General features: G+C 39.5%; 1 protein-coding gene across 9 annotated transcripts in view; it reads right to left on the minus strand.

The window, feature by feature from the left end:
- The window catches only part of ST7 (suppression of tumorigenicity 7), a 229,856-nt gene that overhangs the window by 66,119 nt on the left and 137,983 nt on the right, over positions 1–25,754 (minus strand). For 7 of the 9 annotated variants that reach the window (XM_064487407.1, XM_064487413.1, XM_064487406.1 and 4 more), the window contains exons 6-9: positions 25,028–25,103; positions 22,836–22,904; positions 20,779–20,933; positions 18,508–18,605 (exon numbers count right to left, since the gene is read on the minus strand). In XM_064487407.1, the coding sequence (XP_064343477.1) occupies positions 18,508–18,605; positions 20,779–20,933; positions 22,836–22,904; positions 25,028–25,103 (398 nt within the window). The remainder of the gene's footprint in view (positions 1–18,507; positions 18,606–20,778; positions 20,934–22,835; positions 22,905–25,027; positions 25,104–25,754) is intronic. The other 2 variants (XM_064487410.1, XM_064487409.1) reach the window with 1 other exon arrangement.

Here is a 25,754-nt window from a genome sequence, read left to right on the forward strand (position 1 = left end):
TTCTCTTGTCAAAATTATGCTCAGTTCATTCCAGAGAGGGAAATTTTCCTTAAAGATTTCTAGTAAATGAGACAAGCTTTGCATTAATACAGATCCTAACAAAAATATTTTCAGTATAAAACTTCCTCTTCCATTTGTTCCTCAGTCAGTTAAAGATAAAACAAGCACAGCCCCGGTCAGAACTTAGGAATCTTCCAAGATTCTCTTCTTCAACCTCTACCTTCCTCAGTGACATTGTTTTTTAAACCTTGTTTAAGACATCTAAGAACTTCCCTTTCCAAAACCAAGGATATGAGAGTACCACTGCTTTATCTATGTTACCAGATATATGTAAAAGTTCCCTACTCTGAACTATGGTTAACTGCAGTTTGAAGAACCCCAAGGGTGAAGCTGGAGAAGGGGGCAGGGAAGAAGTCAGCCTCATCCTGTCTTGGGGAAAAGAATGATTTATACCTTCCTCAAAAATGACAGGTAACACTTTGAGTAAGACATTTCTTTATCATCTTAAACTGCTTCAAACAGGGCTGTGCCCTAGCCCGGAGATCACAAGCAAATCTGAACAATTTGATGCACATTCCAAATGGCTTGGAAGCAGGCCCGGTAACAGAAAACAGGACGATAAGCATCCTTCCCTCTGATGACATGGCATTGCTCTCCTGCTCCAGGAGTGGCCTCAACGAGCAGCAAAATATACAGGCCCACAATTACTGTCAGAAAGGACTTTTTAATGCCAAAACCACAATAACTGTTTGGCAGACACCCTTCTACATTCACATGGGTATTGGTAAATAACTCTATTCAGAAGATTAACTCATTTGGTTATTGGGGCACAGTTATATACTCGCCTGGCAAGCATCTCACAACAGGGTCGTGCTAAAAGTTCACAATGATGGAAGATTCTATTATAGCAGCAGGCAGAAGGTCAGTACTTCAACCTTTGACATTCATCCCCACACTGCTCTGTAATCACTTTGCTTCCAGTATTCCCTTTCCTCCCCAAGCCTTTCCACTCTACCCTCCTGAAACCTGAGTCCATGATAAACAAATTCCCCAGCACACCCATAAGCTACTGACAGAATACAAGCCTGAGTCACTGCTTCGGTTAATCCCCCACACAAAAGTTTTGACTACCAACAGGGCATAAGGCTGGCTTCTCCTAGTCCCCAAAGCACATCCAGACCATCACTGCTCAGCCCTGGGGCAGCAGTTTCTGCTCCTCTGAAGCTCATGTCATAACGCTCCAGCACCTGCCACCATCCTTTGATTGTGTCTTCTACCACGTAAAAGACCCTTTTGGCACCTGGCTCCATATTTCTACTCTTAACCTCAAGCCCTGGCCTCAGTGTGGATGATTACAGTCCACGTAAACATCCCATCCAATATCCTAGACTCAATTGTTTTACTGTCTCCAAGCAAAAGATTGCCCTTCTACTGTACTTAAGTAACCCAAGGTCACAGCCAAATTCCAGACCTTGACATCTAGATGCATCCCACCTAAAACACGCAACTCTCTGAGCAGAATGCACCAATCTCCAGTTCTCTCACACCATTACTCACACAGAACTTCCTATTTAATTTTACTAAGACCACCAGTGCCTTATCCTGTCCACTTATTTTTTTGTGTGTGTCCTTATCTTTCTCAGGCCACTTCCATTACTCTTAATTTTTTTCTTCTCTTAGCTTCCATGGTATCACACACTCCTGCTTTTCCTCCTCTGTTTCCAGGTGTTCCTTCTCAGAAGCCCCTGGATGCTTCTCCCCTACCCAGCCCAAAGCTGCTCAGGCTAAAAACCTGTGGACTCCTAGGTTTTCCTTGATTATACTATTTCTTTCTCTCCAGATCCAATTCATTCAGTGATTCATTTCCCAATTAGTTATTGAGAGGCTACTATGTGTCAGGCACTGCTATACAGGGACAAGTAGTAAACAGTTAAAAAAAAAATCCTTGCCCTCTTGAAAGTGACATTTTAGTGAAGGGAGAAAAAAATAGGCAGATAAATACAGAGAGAGACTATCAGATGGTGATCCACTCTAAAGAGAGTGAATAAAGCCGGGAGGGGTGGGGGGAGTGCTGGCATGGCAGGCAGGTGCACTTCTCAGCACAGCAGTCAGTGAAGGCAGGCAGGGAAGGTGGGATTGCGAAGGTGGCATTTAAGCACAAACTGAAGTGGGTAAGGAGCTAGTCATGAGACTGGAAGAGGAGAATTCCGGGGAAGGGTTCCAGCAAGTAACGATCTGGAGGTGGCAGTGAGTCTGGCATGTTCAACAAACAGGAAGAAGGCGGGAGCACAGTGAACACAGGGCAGAAATGACGGCTGAGTTATGCAGACATTTCTAGGCCACTTGCAGAGTTTAAATTCAGAATGAGATGGGAGACCACTGGAAGGTTCTAAGCCGAAGAATGACATGGTCTAACCTGTGTTTTAAATGGTCAGTTCTAGCTGCTGTGTGGAGAGTAGCAAGGGGACAAGGGTGGAGGCAGGAGGACCAGCTGGCAGGCTTGTATAATCCCATGTGAGACAGCGATGGTTTAGATCAAGAGGATGGCTGTAGCTATGGTAAGAAGTCGTAGGCTTCTAAAGATATTTTAAAGGTAGCGCAATAGGATTTGCCAGGAGTCAAATCCTGTTGATTCTATGCCCAAATATATCTCAGATCCATCCACTTCTCCACCGCCACCTTCAATTCCAAACCCTCAACAGCTCCTGTCTGGACTGCCACTGTAACTGCTTACCTGGACTTCTTTCCACTCTTGCCCGCCATTCTCAACAATGTACCCAGTAATCTTCTAAAATCATCAGTAAGAGCACATCCCTCCTCTGTTTTACACACGGTAAGTTTAGCGAAAACTGAACACCCTACTATTTCCTGCACAGCCTGGCATGACGCAGCTCCTGCCTGCCTTTTCCGATTCACCTCATTCCAACCTTCTGTTCACTCACCCAGCCTCTTTTCATTATTGCCAAACTCTTTCCAAGTCTCAGGGTCTCTGCATTACCTCTTCCTCCAGGACGTATTCCCCCAGATCTTTACCTGGCTGGCTCTCTCTCACCTTTCAGGCCTCAGCAATAACGTTACCTCCTGGGGACAACTTCCTGGAGCAACTATCTAAATTAGCCTCTTCCCAGTTACTCTTTATCACAGCAGCCTTTTTGGTTCCTTCATAGCATTTATCACAAACTGTAACTGTCTTTATCATCATGTCCCCTCTCCTCATTATAACTGTTCCAGTAGAGCCCTACTTGTAGTCTGTCTTGTCCACCAGATACTTAATGCTGAGAACCGGGGCTGGCACCTTGTAGGCACTCAATAGATGCTTGTCTCTAGAAAAGACTGAGCCCATCATCCCTCCTTCCCTCCCTCCCTCCCTCCCCTCTCCGACCCAGAGCGCATGGCTAATCTCCTCACCACTCACTTCTTTGACAACCTCTCAAGTTCCTGTCTTCCTTGTCTTTCTATTTCACCCACTCAGCTTCTGATCTCTGGTCAGCCCAGGTGTCTATCAATTCCGCCCCAACATTCAGGCGAAAGGACACAACTGTGAGGTTTGGAGGAACAACTAAAATACAATGATCTCCAACCTCTGCTGGGCCAGGACTGCTTGGAAACCCTTAGTATTAGTATTTCCCTGTGACTTCTCTCCCACATTCCACCTCTCTCTATTTACGTCTAACCCAGCTCCTCCCGATAAACCCTTAGCAGATCTTGCCATCTATCAATCAAGAAAACAAAATCAATAGGCAGGACCCCTTCGATTCTTCTCCCCTGTCCCTCCCCTACAACCCCCACCTGCATCCAGACCCACTTATGTATCCCTGTCAGCCATGCATCAAATCCCTTTTAGTCAATCCTTCCCTCCCTGCTCTGAAATTCATCACTGTGCATCCCTCAGAACCTCGTGCCAGCAACAATCCCCCTCTGTTGTATGTATGTTCAACTTCTGCCTTTCTTCTCAGTCTTTCCCCACCATCATTTGAACATGCTCAAGTTTTCTACTGCTCACGTGTTCCCTTCTAGGTACCATCACTTCTCTTTTCCTTTTATAGATAAGCTTATTGAAAGTGCTGTCTCCAGGAAACACATTACCTCATATTCAGGACACCACGCAACACAATCTATTTTATACCCTTTACATCCCACTAATCTTGCTTTTGCCAAATTACTAACCACTTCTTTGGAGTAAATTGTGAAAAATACTCTCTCCATAATAAATACTTACCAGACACTTGAAGTGTGACAAGTAGTGCACTAAGAATTGTTTAGATCTCATATTCATTTTCCTCTCTTGCTATAGTTTTCATAGCATAACATTCTCCTAGATTTTCTTCCTATTGCACTGGTCACATCTTTTCAAGTCTTCTTCGGGCAAACTATTTTGCACTCTCCTTCAGTCCTCTTTTTAATCCTTGTTTCGTTATTCAGTCTCCCCTATATGATCTCACTCTCATTCATGGTTTTAATCACCTTTCATGCTGATCATTGCCAGGACTTCCTCTAGCCCAGGTGTCTCTCCTGAGCTCAAGGTCTATATATCTCAAACCTACTAGATATTTCCACTTGGATGACCCACAAGTCCTGCAGAACAGCATACCTATAACTGAAATAATTTCATCTGTCCTCCCCACCCACCCTCAAACCTAGCTATGTATACTGCAACCTTAATCTCCTTGATGGCACCATTGTCTCCCCAGCTTCCCAAGAAATCAAGAAATCATCTATGACTTCTTGTTCTCTCCCTCACACAACACCCGATGTCCTGAAAGTAAATGAAAGACCCTGAAAATCTTATCCAATCAGTCTCCAACTTCTCTCAACTCTACCTCCTACATCTCTCCCACGGGGCCTAGAATCCACTCAAGGTTGTCCTACCATGACCCATTAAATTAAACCCAGAGCATCTGGATGTGTCTCTCCATTCATTACTGTAGGTTGGAAGGCAAGGTGGAAAAAAGAAACTATACAAGACAGGAGTGACATTTCTCTCTTTTTGAAAGGGACGTATGCTCAGATGCAGCCCCATAAAGTAAACTCTAACTTTTTAGAGAAAGGTCTAAAATATATTTCCCTTCCGGAAATCAGGGATGTATAAGAGCACCAGAGTTATTTATTAACACAGAAACTCCAAGTCCACTCGAGAAGCCATTACACATCTCACATCACTGCGGTAGAAGAACTCGGGCAAAGGACTTACAAACTGAGACAGAAGACCAAACAAACATGTCAGCCTACTCTGCTTCCCACAAACCTATTGAAGTGATGGGAAAGTGGTACCAAAGTAGATAAATCTACACCTCTGATGAAAACAGCAAAGGATGTGGGAAGAATGGCTGGCAGTCACTGACAAGAGATTTTTAACAAGTTTCTCCAAGACAAACTGCAAATGGGCCTTGATTAAACTCAGCAGAGGAAGCGGAGGAAGCTTCAGCTGTTCTTCTGAGAAAAGACCCAGAGAGGCTTCAAATTTGGAGCTGGCAGAAACAAAGAGCAGGAGTGGGCTGTCGGGCAGTAACCATATATGACTAAACATCTGACCACAGAACAGTTGGTATGAACAACCTTCTCATTCCTGAGTTTAATGGAAATGAAATGACTGCCTAATCTATCAAAGAAGTGCTCACGAAAGAAACTGAAGATTTGTTCAGGGTGGAAAAGAGCTTTTAATGTCGGGGTTGTAAGTTCTCAGTCAAGTTCTCTTGTTTTTGCATTTGGTGAGGCATGGTTGAGAAGTGTTTCTGTCTACCCCCCAACCAGGCATCCATTCATCCATCCATCCATTCAACAAAAATTAACTGAATAGCTATCATGTGCTAGGGAACAAGATGAAGTTTCTGCCCGTGTGGAGTTACTTTCTAGTGATGAGGGATACAGTCAATAATTAAGTAAACAAACAAATGAATGAGATAATTTCAAAAGTAAAAGGGCAATAAAAAATAAGACAGTAATATGACTGAGGATGATAGGGGTGTGAGTGTGAGGGTGTGTGTGTGTGTGTGCGCGCGTGAGAGAAAGAGAGAGCAAGAGAGGGATGGAGAGAGAGGGAGAGGGAGAGAGAGGGAGAGGGAGAGGGAGAGAGGGAGAGAGGGAGAGAGAGGGAGAGGGAGAGAGAGGGAGAGGGAAGGAGGGAGAGAGAGGGAGAGGGAGAGAGAGGGAAGGAGGGAGAGAGAGGGGAGAGAGGGAGGAGAGGGAGAGAGGGGGAGAGAAGGAGAATGCACACTGCTCTTTCAGCTGGGTGTCACGGAAAGCCCTATGAATGTGATGTTTCAGCCAAACTTAAATGACAAGAAGGAGCCAGCCATGTGAGGATCTGGAACAGAGTATTCCAGGCAAAGAGAAATATCTGTGTAAAGGCACTAAGAAAGGAACAAGCAAGCCTGGTAGACTCAAAAAGAACCCCAACATGGCTACAGCCGAGCAAGTGAGAAAAACACTACTATGAGCTGAGTCTGGAAGAGTAAGCAGGGAGCAGAGCCTGTAGGGCCTTGCAGGCCACGTACAGCACTTATATTTTATTCTAGATGTAATGGCAAATCATTGAAGGCTTTTAAGCAGGAAAGTGATCAGTTCTGATCTCAGTTTTTAAAAGTTACTTGGTTACTTTCTGCAGAAGGGACTTACAAGGACAACAGCAGAAGCCTGGAGACCAACTGCATAGTACAGATGAAAGACGATGGTGACCTGAATGAGGATCACAGAGTGCAGCTGAGAAGTGAACAAGACTGTGTACACATTTTGGCAGTAGAGCCAACAGGACTTGTACACATTAACTGAATGTGGAAGGTGAAGAAAAGAGAGGAGTCCAGGGTGTTTGGAGCAGAAAAAGAGGTGGTAACAACTTTTGCTGTACCCTAAGCTGTAAAGTTTTTTCTGATGGGAGAGTACAGCAAGATGCCCTACAAGAACCTGGGCCCAATGAGATTCAGGTCTCAGAAAGTAGTCTTGTGCACCAGTGCACTCTTGAGTCACAAAGGCAGTGTCCACAAGCCTATGGAGAGGGAGAAGGTGATCAGGGTATCTGCTCTTAACAAATAGGACTAACAACTGTCCTGGAAAGAAATATATTCAATGCTTTTGTACTGATTATTTAAAAAGAAACCCAAGAGACCCAAATTGTTGGCCTCCATGGTCATTACACGCACTGCCAGCTTTGCCCGCTTAATGGTTTCTGTTCCTTCCAGCTCAGCTCAGCCAAGATGGCTGTTTGTGGTGATCATCTCTCTGTTCACCCTACGAGTCAACAGCTTCATTGGCTCCTGGTCACAAAAGCAGCCCAGCCACGCCAGGAGAGACTCAGACATCTGTGCTCCCTGCACATCTCACAGAAGGAAAAGCTGCTTACAAATTTCCCTGGTTGCTGTGTGAGCTAGAGAGCTTAGTAGACACAGGCTAAGTTAACTGTGTCATTTGGGAGAAGATACTGATATTGATAAGCTTAATAACTGATCAAGAGAGATAAATATGAGTATGGATCATGGTTAGTAGGGACCATGAAAATAATATAGAATTTTTAAATGTTGAAACAGCAGATCCATCCAAGGGTAGAGAAGAATGGAAGAGGGAAAGACAGACAGATACAAAATATGAAAGACAGTAAAAATAACTCTAAACAGACTAATAATGACAATAAACACAAATGGGGAAAAACATACCAACCAAAAGAGTACAAATATGGGCAGAAAAACTGGTAAAAAGACAAAAAGGTTGAAATAATAAACAAAACCAAATCCTAATTCTTTTGAAAAGATTAATTAATTAAAAAGACTCACTTCTGTCAAGACTAATCAGGAAAAATAAAAGTAAAAAGGGGCAAATAAACAGAATACAAAATGAAAAGGGAGAAAACTACATAGTATTTTTTTATTTTTATGTTTATTTATTAATTTTTTTACTGAAGTATAGGCAGTTTACAGTGTGTTAATTTCTGGTATAAGGCATAGTGTTTCAGTTATATATGTGTGTGTGTGTGTGTGTGTGTGTGTGTGTGTGTGTGTGTGTGTGTGTGTGTATTCCTCTTCATCTTCTTTTTCATTATAGACTATTACAAGGTATTGAATATAGTTCCCTATGCTACGCAGAAGGACCTTGCTATTTATATATTTTATATATAGTAGTCAGCATCTGCAAAACCCAAACTCCCAATTTATCCCTCTTATACCCCTCTTCCCCTCTCCAGTAACCATAAGTTTGTTTTCTGTGTCTGTGAGTCTGTTTCTGTTTTGTAAATAAGTTCATTTGTATAATTTTTTAGATTCCACATATAAGTGATACTATATGATATTTTTCTTTCTCTTTCTGGCCCACTTCACTTAGGATGACAATCTCCAGGTCCATCCATGTTGCTGCAAATGGCATTATTTTATTCTTTTTTTTTTATCACTGAGTAGTATTCCATTACACACACACACACACACACACACACACACACACACACACACACACACACACACTTCTTTATCCAACTTTCTGTCGATGGACATTAAAGTTGTTTCCAAGTCTTGGCTATTATAAATAGTGCTGCTATGAACACTGGGGTGTATGTATCTTTTTGAATTCAAGTTCCCTCCAAATATATGCCCAGGATTGGGACTGCTAGATCATATGGTAAATCTATTTTCAGTTTTTTGAGGAATCTCCATACTGTTTTCCATAATGGCTGCACCAAACTACATTCCCACCAACAGTGTAGGAGGGTTCCCTTTTCTCCACACCCTTTCCAGTATTTATTGTTCATGGACTTTTGAGTGATAGTCCTTCTGGCTGGTGTGAGTGATACCTCATTGTAGTTTTGATCTGTATTTCTCTAAGAGTTAGCAATATTGAGCATTTTTTTCATGTTCCTATGGGCATTTGTAGAGACATTTGAAAAATTATGAAATAGCATTATAAACAGCTATATACCATAAATTTTAAATATATATATAAGATATATATATAGTGCTTAAAACAGCCTAGTACTGAGACGTATGGGTGTAGCCATGTATTGCTGATGAGAATTTAAACAATCACAGGCAGCCATTCCGGACAGTGTACTGGCAGGACATGCTGAAATCAAACACTCATGTATCCTAACATCCAGCAGTCCCGCTTCTGGATACACACCCTAATGAAAGCTTCTCACAGATCTGTAAGGATGTTCACTGCAGCACTTCTGTGAGAATGGGAAGTTGGAGGCAATCTGGGGGTCCTCCACTAGGGAAAAGGTTAGGTAAAATAAAGCAAGAGCATAATATGGAATATGATGCAGCAGTTATCAGAAACTGCAAACATATACTAGAGGCATGTGGCATAAAAACGGACAGACTTGAGAAACAGTGTTGTGTGAAAATGGTAAGAAAAAGAAAATCTATAGACATGTAAACTAAATGCACACTGCATTATATATTTTGCAAGATTGTTACAGTCTTGGTCTCTCTACAATCAATTAGGTTTTCTCTTCCTAAGATTTTTTAAATAAGTAGTACTATAATGGGAGCTCCTCAACATCTATATTTTAGAAGAGATTCAATCAAACCCAGAGGTCCCATTATATTTCCTCCATTTAAATAGTTTCCTCACTTCAACAAAGCAAAAATTTACTATGAGCCACAAAAAAGATCAAGAAACCATTACTTATGATAAAAATGAGTATCATATTCTCTCAAATACAGCATGTTCAAAACTGAACTCCACCTTTCCCCAAAAAACCTGTTCCACCTGCAGGTTCCCACATCTTAGCTGATTGGAACTCCTTTCCTTCCAAGACAAAAATCCCTGGAGCCATTCTTGACTTCTCTCTTTTTCACACTGCACATTGATAGATTAGCAAATTCTGTTGATCCTGCTTTCAAAATATATCTAGAATCTGACCACTGCTCACTACCTCCTCCACCCTTCTTAATGGTGGTCTGAGCCACCATGAGCCACCATTGTCTCCTGTCAAGATTAATGTAAGAGCCTTTGATTGGCCTCCCTGCTTCTCCTTTGCCACACAGGAGACTAAAAACTGAGACTGATCATGCCACTCCTGTGCTCAAAACCTGCCAAGGCTCCCATTTCACCCAGGGTAAAAGCTGAAGCCCTTACTATGGTCCACAAACCCTACCTCATCTGTAACCTCCACCCCACCCCTAGCATTGCTCCGTTCCACCCAGAACTCTTTGCTACTACTTAGGCACACCAGTACACTCCTGCTCCAGGGCCTTTGGTGAAATGTCGCCTTCTATATCACACATACCAGATCATTCTATTAAAACTATGATTTCCATGGCCTCCACTCTCTGCCCACTGGATTTCCTTACCTTCTTTATTCTGCTCTACTTCATCATTTTCCCACAGTGTTTATTAATTTCTAATATGACATGAAAATACATGGCTATTATGTTTATTAATTTTGGTCTCTTCTCTCTACTAGGATGGAAAGCGTGTCAGGTTAGTGGTCTTTGTTTGGCGCACTGATTATACCAGTCCCCTAGAACTGGGACTGGCCTGGAATGGAAATTCAATACATTTTCACTGAATGAATGGATGGGTGAATAACTGGATAGTTTTGTGCAACATGGGTATAGCAAAATCAGGGCTGCAGTGTAAAAAGGGAGAGAGAAGATGTGGAACCAGATAAATAGTGGACATGACTGGAGCCAACGAATGAAACCACAATTGAGTTCTGGGAAGGTGAAATGCAGAACAACAGGAATCCAAGAGAAGAACGGTTGCAGACACAATGGAGAAGCAGAAGCCAAAGATCAGTAATATCTGGGAAGGGAGGGCAAGAACAGGAGACTGGAGGAGGGATGCTAAATCAGTCTCCCAGGTGACAGGCATCTGTGTGGAACTGCTCATGGGCCAGCCGCAGACTCTGAAGGCTCTGCTGCTCACCACACGGGAAAACGTGGGTGCAGTATATGAGAAACCATGAGAGTGACAGCCGGCTTATCAGTCATGTATTTACTATGCCACAAGCCTTTTACGTAAATGACAGCGCCTCAGGTAAATAAAGTAACACTTTCATTTGCCTCAAGGATTATTTGCCACCTGCCCTTCACTTTATATAGGGAATACAGAGTACAATGTTGATGAAACTGTTCTTCATCATTACTGATGCAACAAGGTAAATCAATAAATCTATTATTTGCTCTTATTAGTTAAATACTTTTCCTTTCTATATGAATTACTAATTGCCAATAATTTATTAAATAAGTCAACTTAATATATCAGGCAAATCCAGAAAAGCAAGTCATGATTTTAAAAAAAGAAAGCAAGGTTCATATAAAGACTTCAAAGTCATATAAACCTTGAAGATCAGTTATTACTTAAAGCATTTGCTGTCAAGACTCACTTTTTCTTTATTTGTAAATATAGCAAAGATAGAATGTAGAAAACACGCCAACAAGAATGAACATATTTCACTGTACACTTTGTCTTTAGTTCAGTGATACCTGTCTTGAAAGCTTGAAAGTAGCTATGTTCAAGTGATACTTGGCTGCCTGAAAGTATTAAAATGCTGCTCTTCCCGTGCCCCATACCACATAATGGTACTTGACTTCTTTCAACAATCAACATCTTCTCAATCAACTCATCAACCAAGCTATCTATAATAATCCAAGACAATTTTAAGGAAAAAAAGGAAATACTACGAAAAGGGAAATAATGTGACCTGTGGAATGGAAAGGGAGAGGGAAAAAAAGGAACGAAAGTAGAGGATTTAAGAATAAGGAAAAAGGGAATGGAAATAGATACATACATTAATATATATTAAACAGATAAACAACAAGGACATACTGTACAGCACAGGGAACTATATTCAATATCTTATAATAGCCTATAATGGAAAAGGATATGAAAAAGTACACACACACACACACACACGAATAACTAAATCACTTTGTTGTACACCTAAAACTAATACAACATTGTAAATCAAAAAAAGGAGGGGGATAAAAATTAACACCCAAAATATCCATTTAGAATTTTTCTCCTAAAAAGACCTTTTCACCTGTGCAATAAAAAAAAGAATTTCTCTTCTTTTGTTGCAGAATATTCCCTAAAATTTTTTTTAACAATTTGGGAAGGACATACTAGTTCTTTTTCACAAATCATTGATTCCATGAAGAATTTTCTTCATGAACATAAGCAGGCAAAAACGCAAATCAACAGTCCTTAATGATGCAAAGGCTTTGATTAGTCCCGTAAGTGTATATTTTCTAAAGTGTGCTTCCATTAGAAGTGCTCCTCTTCATAAACCACTTAAAGGGCATCCTCTTGCTATTAATACTATTAAGTTAATTCCCAAAGGTCAATTGCTCACACTCTAGGATACCTCTAATGACCTAAAAGGGATGATACATAATGAACATCTATAATAATCTTCCAAGTAGAACTCATTTTAATTTATGTTAATTTAAAAGCAAATGTTACCACTTCTAAAGAAGATAGAAAATCAGTAGAATTAAACTAGTGACAAAGTGTCTTACCAAGAGCTGGGAATCAAAGATTACAGATGCAAAGCCCTAACTGGGAATTCGTACACCACAGCTCTGATTCACCAACTCAAATATTTTACTGATTGTCTGTCTACAGGATACTACACCACATGCTGGGAGGGGCACATAAGAAATACAAATACCACACCTGCACTCCAGAAGCTCAAAACATAATGCACTTCATTTATCCTTCTGTATGCTTTTAAATTTGGCTCAAAAAAAAAAAAAAAAAAACCACCTGTCTCTCTCTGTTCACTGGTCCTAATCTCTCCTTAATGAAGGGGTCACCTGAATAAGGGACTTGAGATAAAAACTGAGAACAATGAGGAACAGTGATAAAATAATTGTGCAAAACAGGTCAAGGGAAATGGCATTATATTATCTCAAAACTTGTATGTTTTCTTTAGTGAGGGAGCCCCCAAAGAAGAAGGTCGAAAATTGAGCATCTTTATGAAGGTTTAATTCTCATATAGAAACTTGGTTAAGATACAAATCAACTCTGCTCAAAATCCTTACATGATCAGATACCTACTTATAGGAGCAAAAGAAAGTGGGTGGAAAAATGTCACTGAATCACAAGTGTTGGTCACCTCAATAAGATGGCATTGCAGGAGTGGAGATCGTAACTTCTTTTTCTTTGACTTGTTATAATGAGTACAAATTATTTTTGCAATTTATTAGGACACCCATGGTGTATGTGAATTAAATTAGGTGGTATATGTAACCTTCTTAGCAAAATGTCTGGTACGTAGCAATACTCATTATGTAACTTATATGATAAAAACTGAAAAACCAGTTCTCAACTAGGAATTGCAGAGAAGATGCTGAAAATGGAGAAAAAAAATACAAGCCCAGTATAAGGTAACTGCAGTTTCCTCTGACCATTTTTCATAAAAAGCCCAAAGAACAAAAGAAGGATGTTTAGCAGTTACAACCTTTACCAGCTAGGCTGAGAAAATGTTTAAAATGTGGTCAAAGGCATACAAAATATGCCTTCAACTAATCTGATATAGGTAGTGAAGTTTAAAAAGAATGAAAGTGTTTACAGAGTTTCTATATTTTGTGTTTATATATAACTTGGTGTTGTAGGTTAGATTGTGTCTTCCAAAAAATATATACTGAAGTCCTAATCCTATGAAAGTGACCTTATTTGGAAATAGGATCTTTGTGGATGTAATTAAGTTTTAGTTTTAAAAATGGTAAATATCAATAGATAAACCTACATAAACAAAAGTTTTGGGGTTCTTAGTAATTTTAAAGGGGTTCTGAGACCAAAAAGTTTGAGAATAACTGGTTGAAATTAGCATCTATTTTTCACTGAAAAAATGGAGTCAGACTATACCTAATATTTATACTTTTCCTTTTCACATAACAATGTATCTTAGACAATAATGGGAAGAATAGCAACACTGAGTACTTATTATTCATGAAGTCCTGCAAAACCAAAGTGCTTCATATGGATTATTCCTTTTAATTCCTACACCAATCCTATGAAGCAGGTACTCAACTAGCACCCTGGGTATTTCTAGTGCAGGTGATTGAAAGATCACATTCTCAGAAATACTCATTAGCTACGTAACCTTAAACAAGCACCTATATCAAAGGCTACTATGAGAATTAAATGATTTATATTTGTAAAGCACTTAAAATGACACCTAGAACACAATAAACACTAAGGAAATGTTCATCAGCATTTAGATCATATTTAAAACGTTGAATATGAATGTAGTCATCCAGAGTTGTAGATGGAAGTAGAAAAGAAGGCTTAGGACTATCCAGGGGACATGTCAAATTTGGGAAGTTAGGAAGATGAGGAGAATCTAGCCAAGAAGACAGAGATTTTAGGAGAACTAAGAGAGCATGGTTTCCTAATAAATAAAATGTTTCAAGAAGGTTGTGATGACCTGTGTCAAATGAGAGGCCGGGATAGTGACAGAGGCAGTGCCGCAGAGAGAGAGGGTGAAACAAGAATCAGGGAGGATGACCCAGAGGGCTGCAGTGGTAACAAGCGGTGAAGTCTGACAGCATATGGCCAGTTTTCAAAGGGGCTGTAGATGTGGGGAAAGGAGATGCACACAATGGTCTGGAAGCACACACCAAGGACCAAGGAAGACCACTACCCCACATCAGGCCTTTACATTTGCCACTCTCTCTGTCTAATCCCTCCAACCAGGATCCCACCGAAATCTTTTAAGTTCATTTACTGCTCATACCAGATACCTCTTCAGGGAATCCCATCTAGGACAAAACAGCTCCCCAGATCAGCCCGGTTCCAGGCCAAGGGTTCTAGTAGGAACTGATCAGCTCCAGGGATGCTTTAGAGGTGTGCACCCACCACAGGGGAGACTCAGACTACTAACAAGCAGAGCGAATAGAAACCTGATGTCTGCCCTGAAACAGATCTACTCGCTGTTGGATCCTCCAGATCTGTGGTTCTTCATGGGGATTGATTTTGCACATCTCCCCCACAGGAGACAAGTGTCTAGAGACATTTTTGGTTGTCACACTGGAGATCAACAAGGGGGTGGGCTCCTACTGCATCTACTGGGCGGAGGCCAGGGATGTCGTTAAACATCCTACAATGCCTAGGACACCCACAGCAAAGACCTATAGTGCCAAGACTGGGAAACCCTAACCTAGACCAAATGACCTGGCGCAAGAGGAGATTTCATGTTGTTTCACCTGGGCACACAATCCCACCTATACCAGTTCTGACTGGGTATGGCTAAGGGGCAGGACCAGTCAGCCTTATGGATTACATTCCCAATCTAGTCAAATAGGGTCAGGGAAAAAGAGGGTAAACTTGAGGTTAGCTAAATGGTAAAAGTTAAAAAGAGAAACTAAATTGCGGTGTCATATATCAAATGTTAAAGAGGCAAAATTCTCCAAAATGAGAATAAGCAATTGGCTTTTCTTTGAATTTAAGAAGCAAAAAATGCAACTTTTCTCACTTTGAATGAAAAATAACACCTTATAGTGAAGTTCAAAAGTCATCATGCTCTCTTAGCTCCACTTGCTGCCAAAACATTCCTTCAGTAAAGTGCTTGCATATTCTTGATTGCAAAAGGAAGCTAATTCAAGTGAGTATTTTCTTTTGAGAAAATATCCTAAGAATTCAAAATAATTAATGTGTTGCTTTAAAAAAGAGAAGCCATAAATCTTGACAATAAGAAGCATATATGTTCTTACTTCATCAATATTTCACTTAATATTTTGATCCATAACTATTGACAGTTTGCCTTCCCAGAATTCCCATTCATTCTCTTTTAGGATATCTCACCAATTAACAGTTTTCCCTTCCTTAACAGATTTCCAAAGAAATGTTTTAGAGAGTCTAATTTTCATATGGAAGGCAGTTGACTCCAGAATTTCTATTTCCACTTTAAAATCTGCTCTAGGAAAATTTCAACCAATACATATGGGGGTAGGATGGCTGTGTCTTAATGAAAAATTAGATCCTCCTGCCCTAAGGCTTTATCAGCAGGCTGCCTGGAATCCAGTTTGCTGTTTTATCAGAGGAAGCTTTCCAGCAAGATGGTTTATGTGCCTGTTGTTAAAGGAGTGAACCCCTCAGTGAAGTCCTCATTTATGCATAACCTGTGACCTGAGAGGAGTCAGGCCCGACCAACTGTCTCCTGCAAGGCTGGGACCAGCTGCAGCTTTAACAGAGTGGGAGCCTCAACCTCCCCTCCTTCCTTCAGGGTTCCAGGAGTTTCTGCAGGGAACAGCACTTTGGAGATTTCTCTTTAAAACACATCTCCACCGTGTCTGACAGCATCCCTCACAGGACTGTTACAACAGTAGGGCACACATCTATTAGATGCTCCATAAACCCAGTCAAAACGCAACACATATGGGTGTTCTGATAATAATATGACAGCTTTTTAAAGAAAATTAACCCAAGAAACATACACATATAAGTAGAGATACACACACATGCTGTATGTATGTGTATATACACATGTGAAGACAGAGAGACTGCTTGACTGATTGATTCATTCAAGAAAAAGAAATCAGAAATATTCCTACATGCCCATAAGGGGAATGGTCCAGCAAATTAAAACATAGTTATATAATGGAGAAAACACAGGGGGAAAAAATCTCTACCATATGCCAGGTATTTTCACATTATCTCATTTCATCCTCCCCATCACTCTCTCAACCACTCTTTTTGGAAAGAATCATTATTCTCAACTTACAGAAGACAAATGAGAAGCCCATGAAAGGGAAGGAAGTTGCCCTGAGTCACAAAGCTAGTGAGATTCACATGCAGGTTTCCTTATTCTGTGCCCAGCATTTATTCCAATGGATCCCAGATTTCCCCCCAAGGTATTTGTGGACTAAGTCAATAAATGGAATTGTAAATATAAAATAATGTTAAACAAAAATCAAACCATAGTATTGGTTTTAATCATGTGAAATTTTATATGTATATACTAAAAATGATGACAATCAGAATGAGACTGATGGAAAAAAACTGGAATTAAAATCAGCTGAGTTTGTTTTTCCTAAGTTGCTTAAGCATATAATAAAGAAAACCACCAAACACTGTTCCTCCATGCATGTCTATCCCAAGCTAATTAAGAAAAGAATAAATATAAAACACCTTGTTAAAGGCTGACTATGGCTGGGCCAGTTTAATGTGGCTGAGCCACTTCAAGATAGAAAAATACTCCATCCTTCATAAAATTCTCAGCTCTTTCAGGGGCTGGTAGAGTTACTTCACTATATCAAGGGATGGAATTTCTGCAAGTTAGACAGCTTTGAGAGCAAGTCACTTTTTTAAAGAAATCTTCTTTTCTAAAATTTAGCACTTATACTGTATAACATTCTTTAAATTCTTCCTTCAACCAAAAGAATTTTATCCTGGGAGATCTCCTTTGCAGTGGCTTTGCCTGAGGAGCATCTATCACCTGCAGTCAAATTAGAATTATCTTGGAATCTCCCTCCTCTGTTCCTCTCCTCAGGTCTGGTGGCTGCACTGCTGTTTAATGGAGTAGCCCGAACCCAAGCCAGAAGCATGGGCCTCACTTGGGTCTTCACATGATGCTATAACTTGCAGGGGTGAGCCCAGAGTACAGGCCCCCACCGCCAAAGAGTAACTGGGAATTTACATGAATAACTGCCCTTCCAGAGACAAAGTGAGGGAAGGCTCCCTAGGTTTACACAGTCCTGTTCTCAAATCCAAAAGCTGAGAATTGGGCATAATGCCACTTTTATCTTACCCCTTGGTTCTCTCCTTTTTATAAAGCACAGTTACCTATGTCTCCTAATTCAGGAAAACATAAAAGAATTAAATGTTGACAAAGGTTTTCTGAGATTGTTTTTAAAAAGAAAATGGTTTATAAATACAATTTCCACTAGTGGCCATTTCTTTGTGAGAAGTATTTCTTACTAAAAAAAAAAGTGGAAGTAGAAATTCCTCAACCAGTTTCCCCTAAAACCACTGTTTTTATTTAAAGTTACATAATAATTCCCTTTGGTTCTCTTTTGTTTTAAAACTCTCACCTATCTTCTCTCTTCTTATGTTGACTATTACTAATAAAATATCCTAATTCAAGAATCTAGGAAAATGCTTGAAATGACTACAATATGATTAGATCATAATATTATTAAATCTGAGGGTAGCAATTTGACCCATAGTTTATTCAAATTTTCCTAACAACTAAGCACGAAAAAAGTCAGTTAGCTAAAATGGCTGATCTCATTCTTGGCTTCTGGCTACAGTCCCAAAGGTTTACTAATAAGAATATCTACTGAGATTTAATAGGCCAGTCACTCTATTAAAAGCTTTGCATCTATTATTGCATTTAATCTTCTCAACAATCCTAAGTAGTAATCATTATTATTGGTAAAGTTATTGTTATCCCCCAAAGAAGTTGGGTGACTTGTCCAAGATCACTCATCTACTAAGTTGGGAGCTAGAGCAGAACCCATTCCCCATGGGACCATCACACCATCGCTGGTACTATCTGCTATGGCCGTTCCATGGGATCCTCCTTCTCTAAGTCAGGTGCATTGCCACTGTTCCCAAACACAAATTAAAACTCACATCTCTCATCATTTTCACTGCTTCCCTGGTCCTCCCGAGTCTTCTGGCACACATTGCAAGCCTTCTTTTGATGTAGACCAAGACATTGGTGTCTCGTCCTGAAGAGGGAGACATAAAACACCAAAATTTGAAAAAACAAGAGCTTTCAGCTGAGCAGCAAGGAAAAATACAGGGGTGCATTTTCCATGCCCTTAAAGGAAAACCTCAGAGAGAACCATCTGCTCCTTTGACTATTCTTTACTGCCAGGAGCACTGACAACTTTGCTAATAGCAGAACTCATACAGAGTAAAGTCAAAGTACTTATACTTCCAAAGGTCAAATCATGTGACTGATTATTAATCCATGCTTTGAGTTATGATGCTGAATATTCAATAAATAAAATCATCTGCCACAAAGTGCTGGGAAAATGAACATACCTACATTGCACATGGTTTACAAGCAAGAATTTCTCATTCTTCTAGTGTGCATGCTTTGGTGAAGATGCAAAGAAGTGAATCTCTGGTTGCATCCTGATGAACTATTTTTTTTCCTTCTTGACATTAAGTCTGGAGAAGCCTCATCTTGAACTTCTGTTTTATATTATTCCTTCCCTAACACTAGTGACATAATCATCTCCAGGTCCCCAAAGCAGTCGATTTTAGATGGCAACATAACACATTCCAGATATGACCATAGACTATGCAACAAAATGAAAAACTACCCTGGTGTTAGAGAAAGCACTGACAAGCTAAATAGTTGTAACAACAGTCACTACAGCTCTTAAAAAGAACATTAGCAACTTCTCATCTTAATCTTTTATTTAATTATGTGTCTTTTTGGATATGTTTCCAGACCAGTGAGAACATGCATGTGCTTAATCCTCAATAAAATTACCATGCTTTAGAAAAACATGACACACCTGTTATAGATTAAGTATGCATATAACATGCAGCTATTAAAAGATGTTAAGACCAAAGTCCTAATATTTCAAGTTTTAAACAATGAGAACAAGATGTGTGCTGAAAATTTGCCAAGTACCTACCAATTATTTTAAAGATGTGGTTATATTTTTTGGATAGATTTAGGCAACAGGTTGAAAGGATTTAATTTACAGAATAAAAGAAATAAAATTTCTGAAATTATATAATAGATTATGTAATTTTATGTATTAATCCTCATTTAGTTCACAAAACAGACTTTCACTATATATGCCTTCAAAATTTATCACGTTATACACAATTTTTTTAAAAGCAAGATACAGATGGTGATTAACGTATATACTACTACAGAATAAAAATAAAAACCTGTGTATTGATGGGTTGTGTGTTCAGACCCATATACACAGGCCAAAATGCAAAGATCTCACTGTACCTTAGTCAGAGGGACTCATGCACTCAGTTTCTGCACCAAATCCAGGTTTAACACTAAAATGTAATTTTACAGTCTCAAATATGAAGGAGATACAGTCTCCAAGATACTCTCCAAAATGCAGGAGAGAGAAATAAATTGAAAGAAATCCCACTTTAAGGAAACAACCCAAAGTTTGGTTAGACAATGAAAACAGTCCCTCTCACAAGGGCCACTAAACTTCTGCTTCCACAGCCAACAAACTGACAAGCCAAGGAGCTCAGGGAATTCCAGAAACGACTTTGTTGTCTTGTTTTTATACCATTACCCCCAAACTCTCAGTTTAACGTACTAAAGTGAAAGGTCTCATTTTAAAGAGTTCTGTTAAATAAAAGAAGCTATTGTTTTAAATATAAAAAATAAATAATTAGGAATTCATGACTCTTTCTCTCTGGAAGCCAATGCCAGTGCTTCCTAAATAAGAGCTAAACACTGAGACAATCACCAGTAACTGTGGTATTCCTAGCTGTCCCATTTCAACCCATGCTACAGAAGACCCATGAGATAAAACCTTTGATAGCATTAACACAAACTTAAGTTCTGTTTCCCAATTAGGGCTTAAAGTTATAGGGCAGAGAAGCAAGTGATAAACAGAAATACGTAAGAATTCTTTGGAGAAAAAGAGTTACCATTAGAAGTTGTTACCATAAATTTCTGGAGTTAAGAATCTATGGGCAGGAAAGAAAAGGTGAATTGTAATGAAACTATAAGTTAACTATGTACTGTGCTCTTATGGGAAGGAAAATTGATAAAAATAAAGAAAGGCAAAATCAATATTTATTCTAATCCAGAAGAATCATATTTTAAACTGGCCTGAGAATTTTCTCTGATTAATTATATTGTAATTCTGGCCCCCCAACATGTCACCCAGGAGGAAACCTTACTATGTTGGGCTTCATACTGGGATCCATGATGCTGTAGCTGCTGAGAACGCCGGTAACAGCCGTCTCCAGCTTTCAGGGCCTGCTTAAACAGCTTTTCTGCTTCAGCAATGGTTGTTGCTTCCTCTTCAGCCAGGAGAATATAGGCAGTTGCACACCTGTCCATTCAGATAACAGCCACCATCAATGACAAATCCAAGGACATGGTAACAGCTGTAGGAGCGCATGCAGAGGGGCAGGAGTTACGTCAAAACATGCAGAGTGGCCAACTGGATCATGCACCCCTGCTTGTAGTCATTGACACAAAACAATGGTACGAAAGAAACGTCTGTATTTTAGCTTGAGAGGAAGGATGAGTAGTGTTAGGAGCATGGGGCTCACGTACGGACTCCGCCCCTTATTAGTGTGTCCCTTTGCGCAAGTTATTACTCTGCCTCCCTGATGGAGAACAACATGAAATCTGTTTGTTCACAGTGTTGTTGTGAAGGTTAAGTAAGGTGATGCATGAAAAGTGCTCAGTACAGTAGCAGCCAGCATGTGGTACATGCTCAGTAAATGTCGACTAATGATGGTAGTGATAATAGCTGTTATTAAATATCGCCTTCTGACCCTCAGAATTAGAGATGCCATAAAGTTTACTTCTATTTACTAAGCACAGATTTCTTTGAGGATTTCTTCAGAATGAGAAATTCATTAGATCAAGTAAGTTATTCATTTAAAAAGCAGTGCTTCAACATCTCATTACATACAGCACTGGTTTTCTGTGTCAGAGACGAGCACTTGAAGAGCCTATAGGGAGAGTAATTTCTGAAGAGCTCAAAATTAGATTCAGCCTCAGTAGCAAACCAAACTTAAATCCCACACCTTTAACAGTAATAGATACCACCAGTTGCTTAGTATATATTAAGCACTGTACCAGGCACTTAACATATATCATCTCATTTAATCCTTTCAACAACTTCTAAGGTAGGAAGCCAGAAAGGATAAACAGTCAACTAACAAACAAGGGCAACTCCTGGAAATTCAAACCTTCCAAATCAGAGAAGAACAACACAACTGCCAAAGAAAGGGAATGTAATAAGGAAATGCTGAGGCCAGAGCAGACCACACAGGTCCTATCTGTACAGATCCCTCGGCTTTCTTTCTCCACTGTCTCTCTTGTGGTCATTTCCCTGCTTAACAGAGCCTCCATCAGACCACAAGAGAAAAAATAAATAGAAAGTGAAACCAAATGTTACTCTTACTATGCATAAACTACAACAGGTGGCTAGGAAAAGGAGGCTGGACTTAGAGGCTAATCTGAGGTTTGGGGTTACGAGTTAATCTTAGCCTTGAGGAGGGGTCTTGTAAGTTCTTTAGCTGATCCCTCTAATTTCAGGCAGGGCTGCTCAATAAGGCTTCACACTGAATGTGGTGAGGCAGGGAAAAAAACGCCCAGGAAAAAAAGCTGTAAAACCAATTACTATGGACGGCAGCAGATATGACTTGGAAAGAATAATAATGATGCCGAAACTGCCCTGTGATTCACTGAAGAAAACAGGTGGGTTGGGCATCGGGAAGCAATACTTAAGGCTTCAGATGCCGACACATAAATACGGGTCCAGGGGAATGAAGGGAAAATCGAGATTATAATACTGAGAGGTGGACACAGTATCAGAGGAATTCGCTATGAGATAACAGTTGGTGGGCTGGGAGTTCAAGACAGGTTGGGGCTAGCTTGCTTGCTTTGTGTGTTTGTATTGCAAATAGTATTCTTAGGAGAGGCAGAGTAGCACTACTAGCCAAGAAATCATACATCTATGTGGAAACTCATGAGTCTGGGGTAGAAACATGCTAAGAGCTTATGAGTGAAGGAGAAAGGAAAGAGCAGTAGAAGTGCTGATGGTTGGGGAATACAGAACAGACTGCTCAGCTCAATGGAAGATACAGATGATGCATCCTTGTCACAACACAATACACAGACAGAAGCAAGAAGGTATGGTGATGGGGGTGTCAACCATCCAGCTATCTGCTAGAAGTCTCATTTGGTTAGGAGGGCACCCGACAGGTTCTTGACTTACTTTGGTAACAATTTTATCTCCCAGATGGTAGAGGAAGCAATTAAGGGAACTTCAACTCTGGACCTAATTCTGACCAAGAAGAAAAAAATAGTTGGTGAAATGAAAATTGATAGGAGCATACAGAGAGAGTTACTATATCATTTTGGAGTTCAGGGCAATCAAAGAGAGTAAGGTGGACTTCAAAAAATTCAAAGAAAAGAGAGGGGCATGATTCAATGGCATGAGACTCAGAAGGAAAAATGGTTTAAGAGGGTTGGGCAGCTTCCAAATGTCTAATCATAACCACAATCACAAATGATCCACTCAGGAAGAAAAGACTGGTGGCAAGTAACCACTCTGGCTGCATAGAGATCTCTCACAAGGTCATATTTTAAAAAGGACATGTAAAAAAAGATGGAAAGAGGACATGTAATGAAGGACTAGAAGAGAGTGAAATGAGCTTATAAGAATAATGTCAGGAGAGCTACAACTCCAAATTAGCTGAAGCTGGCAAAACAAAATAAAGACAAAACAAAACATGCTAAAGACTATCCCTCATTTTAAAACTATTATTTAAGGCCCTATCACCGCCCCCATTTCTCCAAAACCATAACAAAAATAAATGAGCAAAAAAAGACAACACAACAACATCAAAACAAGGAAAGTTTATAGTCAGCAGCTGCAGATAATAAAGAGAAAGCAAATCTCCAACTCTTATTTTGTTCCTGGTTTCTCTATCAGGGAAAATGACTGTCAGACCGACAAAGGGAGAAGAAATTTCCTATAATGGAAACTTTTATTTCTAAAATGGGTAAAAAGATGGAAGACGGCAAATAACTTATCTATTCTAAATGAATTACTGTACTGGGAAGGCAAATCCCAGGAAGCCAACAGACCTTGTAGGCAGACCTCAGAATTGCTCTCTGTGGATAGTTAAGAATCACAAAGAATGGAGAAGTACTAGAAGATGAGATGACAATGTAGTAAAAACGTTCAAAAAGGGGAAGAAGGCAGACTTCCCAAACTACTGAACAGTGATTTGGAAAGATATTCTAATGGATTATTAAAGGGATAATTTTTAAGCATTTTAGGAAGAAACTAGTGAATACTGGAAGCCAGTTTAAATTTACCAAGAATAAATAAATCAGGTTGTGCTACCTTAACGTACTCTGATGGAGTTACTATATGTTAAAGATCCATAGCTACAACTGACATTTTTGAGATCAAAATGTAGAAATATGGACTGAATCACAGTGTAATTGGGTGGCTTAGTAACTGGTTGAACAATAAATACCAAAGGATGATGATTCATGAAGATATGAACCTGGAGGGTGATTTCTATATGTCATGTCACAGGGTTTGATCCCTGATCCTAATACTTTTATCAGAAACATGGGTGACACACAGAAGGCACACATATCAAATTTGTAAATGATAATAAACTGGAAAATAAATACGTTGCATGACAGAATCAGAAACCAAATTAGATCAACAGGTTACATTGGCAGGATTTCCAGCTTTCAAGTAAACCTTTTTACTAAGACCTTTGAAGAAGTTTCTGTAACCTTCAGAAAAATCATAAAATAGTTTAACAATGACCACTTGGCAGGGAGAGTGTTGAGGTGATTCAAGCACCAGACGGGTGTTTGAGCTACATGACCTTTAAGGTCTCTGCCAACCCTGAGCTTTTATGACTCCAACTTTAAAAATCTTTCTCATTTTCTGAGAGCTCCAGACAAGACTTCCCAGCCTTCCTTGGTGACCTACAGAACATTTAACAACACTAAGGACAGCATTTCCTCTTATCTTTGTCCTGATCTGGAAATATTTTTTAAGTGTAAATTCTTTACCTTATGTTATTATGTTTTCCCTACTAGCAGAAGTTCTACCAAGAAAATGTGATGGCACAGATGAGCATTCTACATCTGAAAAATTTTCCCTGTCACAATGTTTTAGATATGTAAAGCACTGTATTTAATTTATGTCCTCACAATATTCCATGACTAATCCTTGAAGGATTTAATTTAGAGTCACAGCAAAGTCACTAAATTGTTCTGTAAAATGACTAAAACTACCTCCACATGGATGTCCCTAATAAAAAAATTTTTTTAATAAATTAATCCCCCCCCAGAATAATCCTCAAGTTCAAACGCACAATTTAATGTAAATATTCCCTGAATACATTCAGTAAAGCAAGATTTTCCCCCACTTACTCATTTATCTCTAAGGCTTCATGAGCTGCAGAAATCCTAGCTTGGGGGTTTCTCTCTCTCCAGGCTTTCTGCATTACTATTTCAGAAAAAGAGCAAAAAGCAGGTCAATAAATAATTAGAAAGACTCAGTACAGGACAATAGCTAAATTAATAGCTTTCAGCTTGAATTACAAGAGAATATTCCACTTACTAAGAGAGTCAGCCCAAATCTCCAAAGTCATACAAATACATTCCCATTTGCTATTCCACTGTCTTTCAATTGTTGATATCAAATCTTTCTCATAACTACAGACCTAACATCTTACAGACTAACCCACAGTCTATAATCATAGAGACTTAATCTTAAGATTGCTTAATCAAGAAAAGAAAAGGCATTCTAACAGAGATTTAATATTTCTTTTGCTCATTGATATCATCTGTTGTTAGAGAACACATTATTTTACACATTCTGGTAGGACATTGCTATTAATTTCTTACTTCTGTTTAGATACAACACAATTTTTATTGGTCATTTCCCCAAACATCTGCTGTTACAGACTCTGGATATTAGAACATTTTAAAACCATTTGAAGAATTATGACTTGGATCAGAATAAAAGTGCTTTTAGGCTCTTGGTTAACATGTGTACCTCTTCCCAAAGTTTGCTGCAAACTCAGTTTTTATATGCCAAAGCAGTTTTATAAATATATTATGGGAAGCTCAATGCTTGGCCTATTTATTATATATA

The sequence above is a fragment of the Camelus dromedarius genome, chromosome 7 (genome assembly GCF_036321535.1).
Source record: "Camelus dromedarius isolate mCamDro1 chromosome 7, mCamDro1.pat, whole genome shotgun sequence".
NCBI classification, from domain to species: Eukaryota; Metazoa; Chordata; class Mammalia; order Artiodactyla; family Camelidae; genus Camelus; species Camelus dromedarius.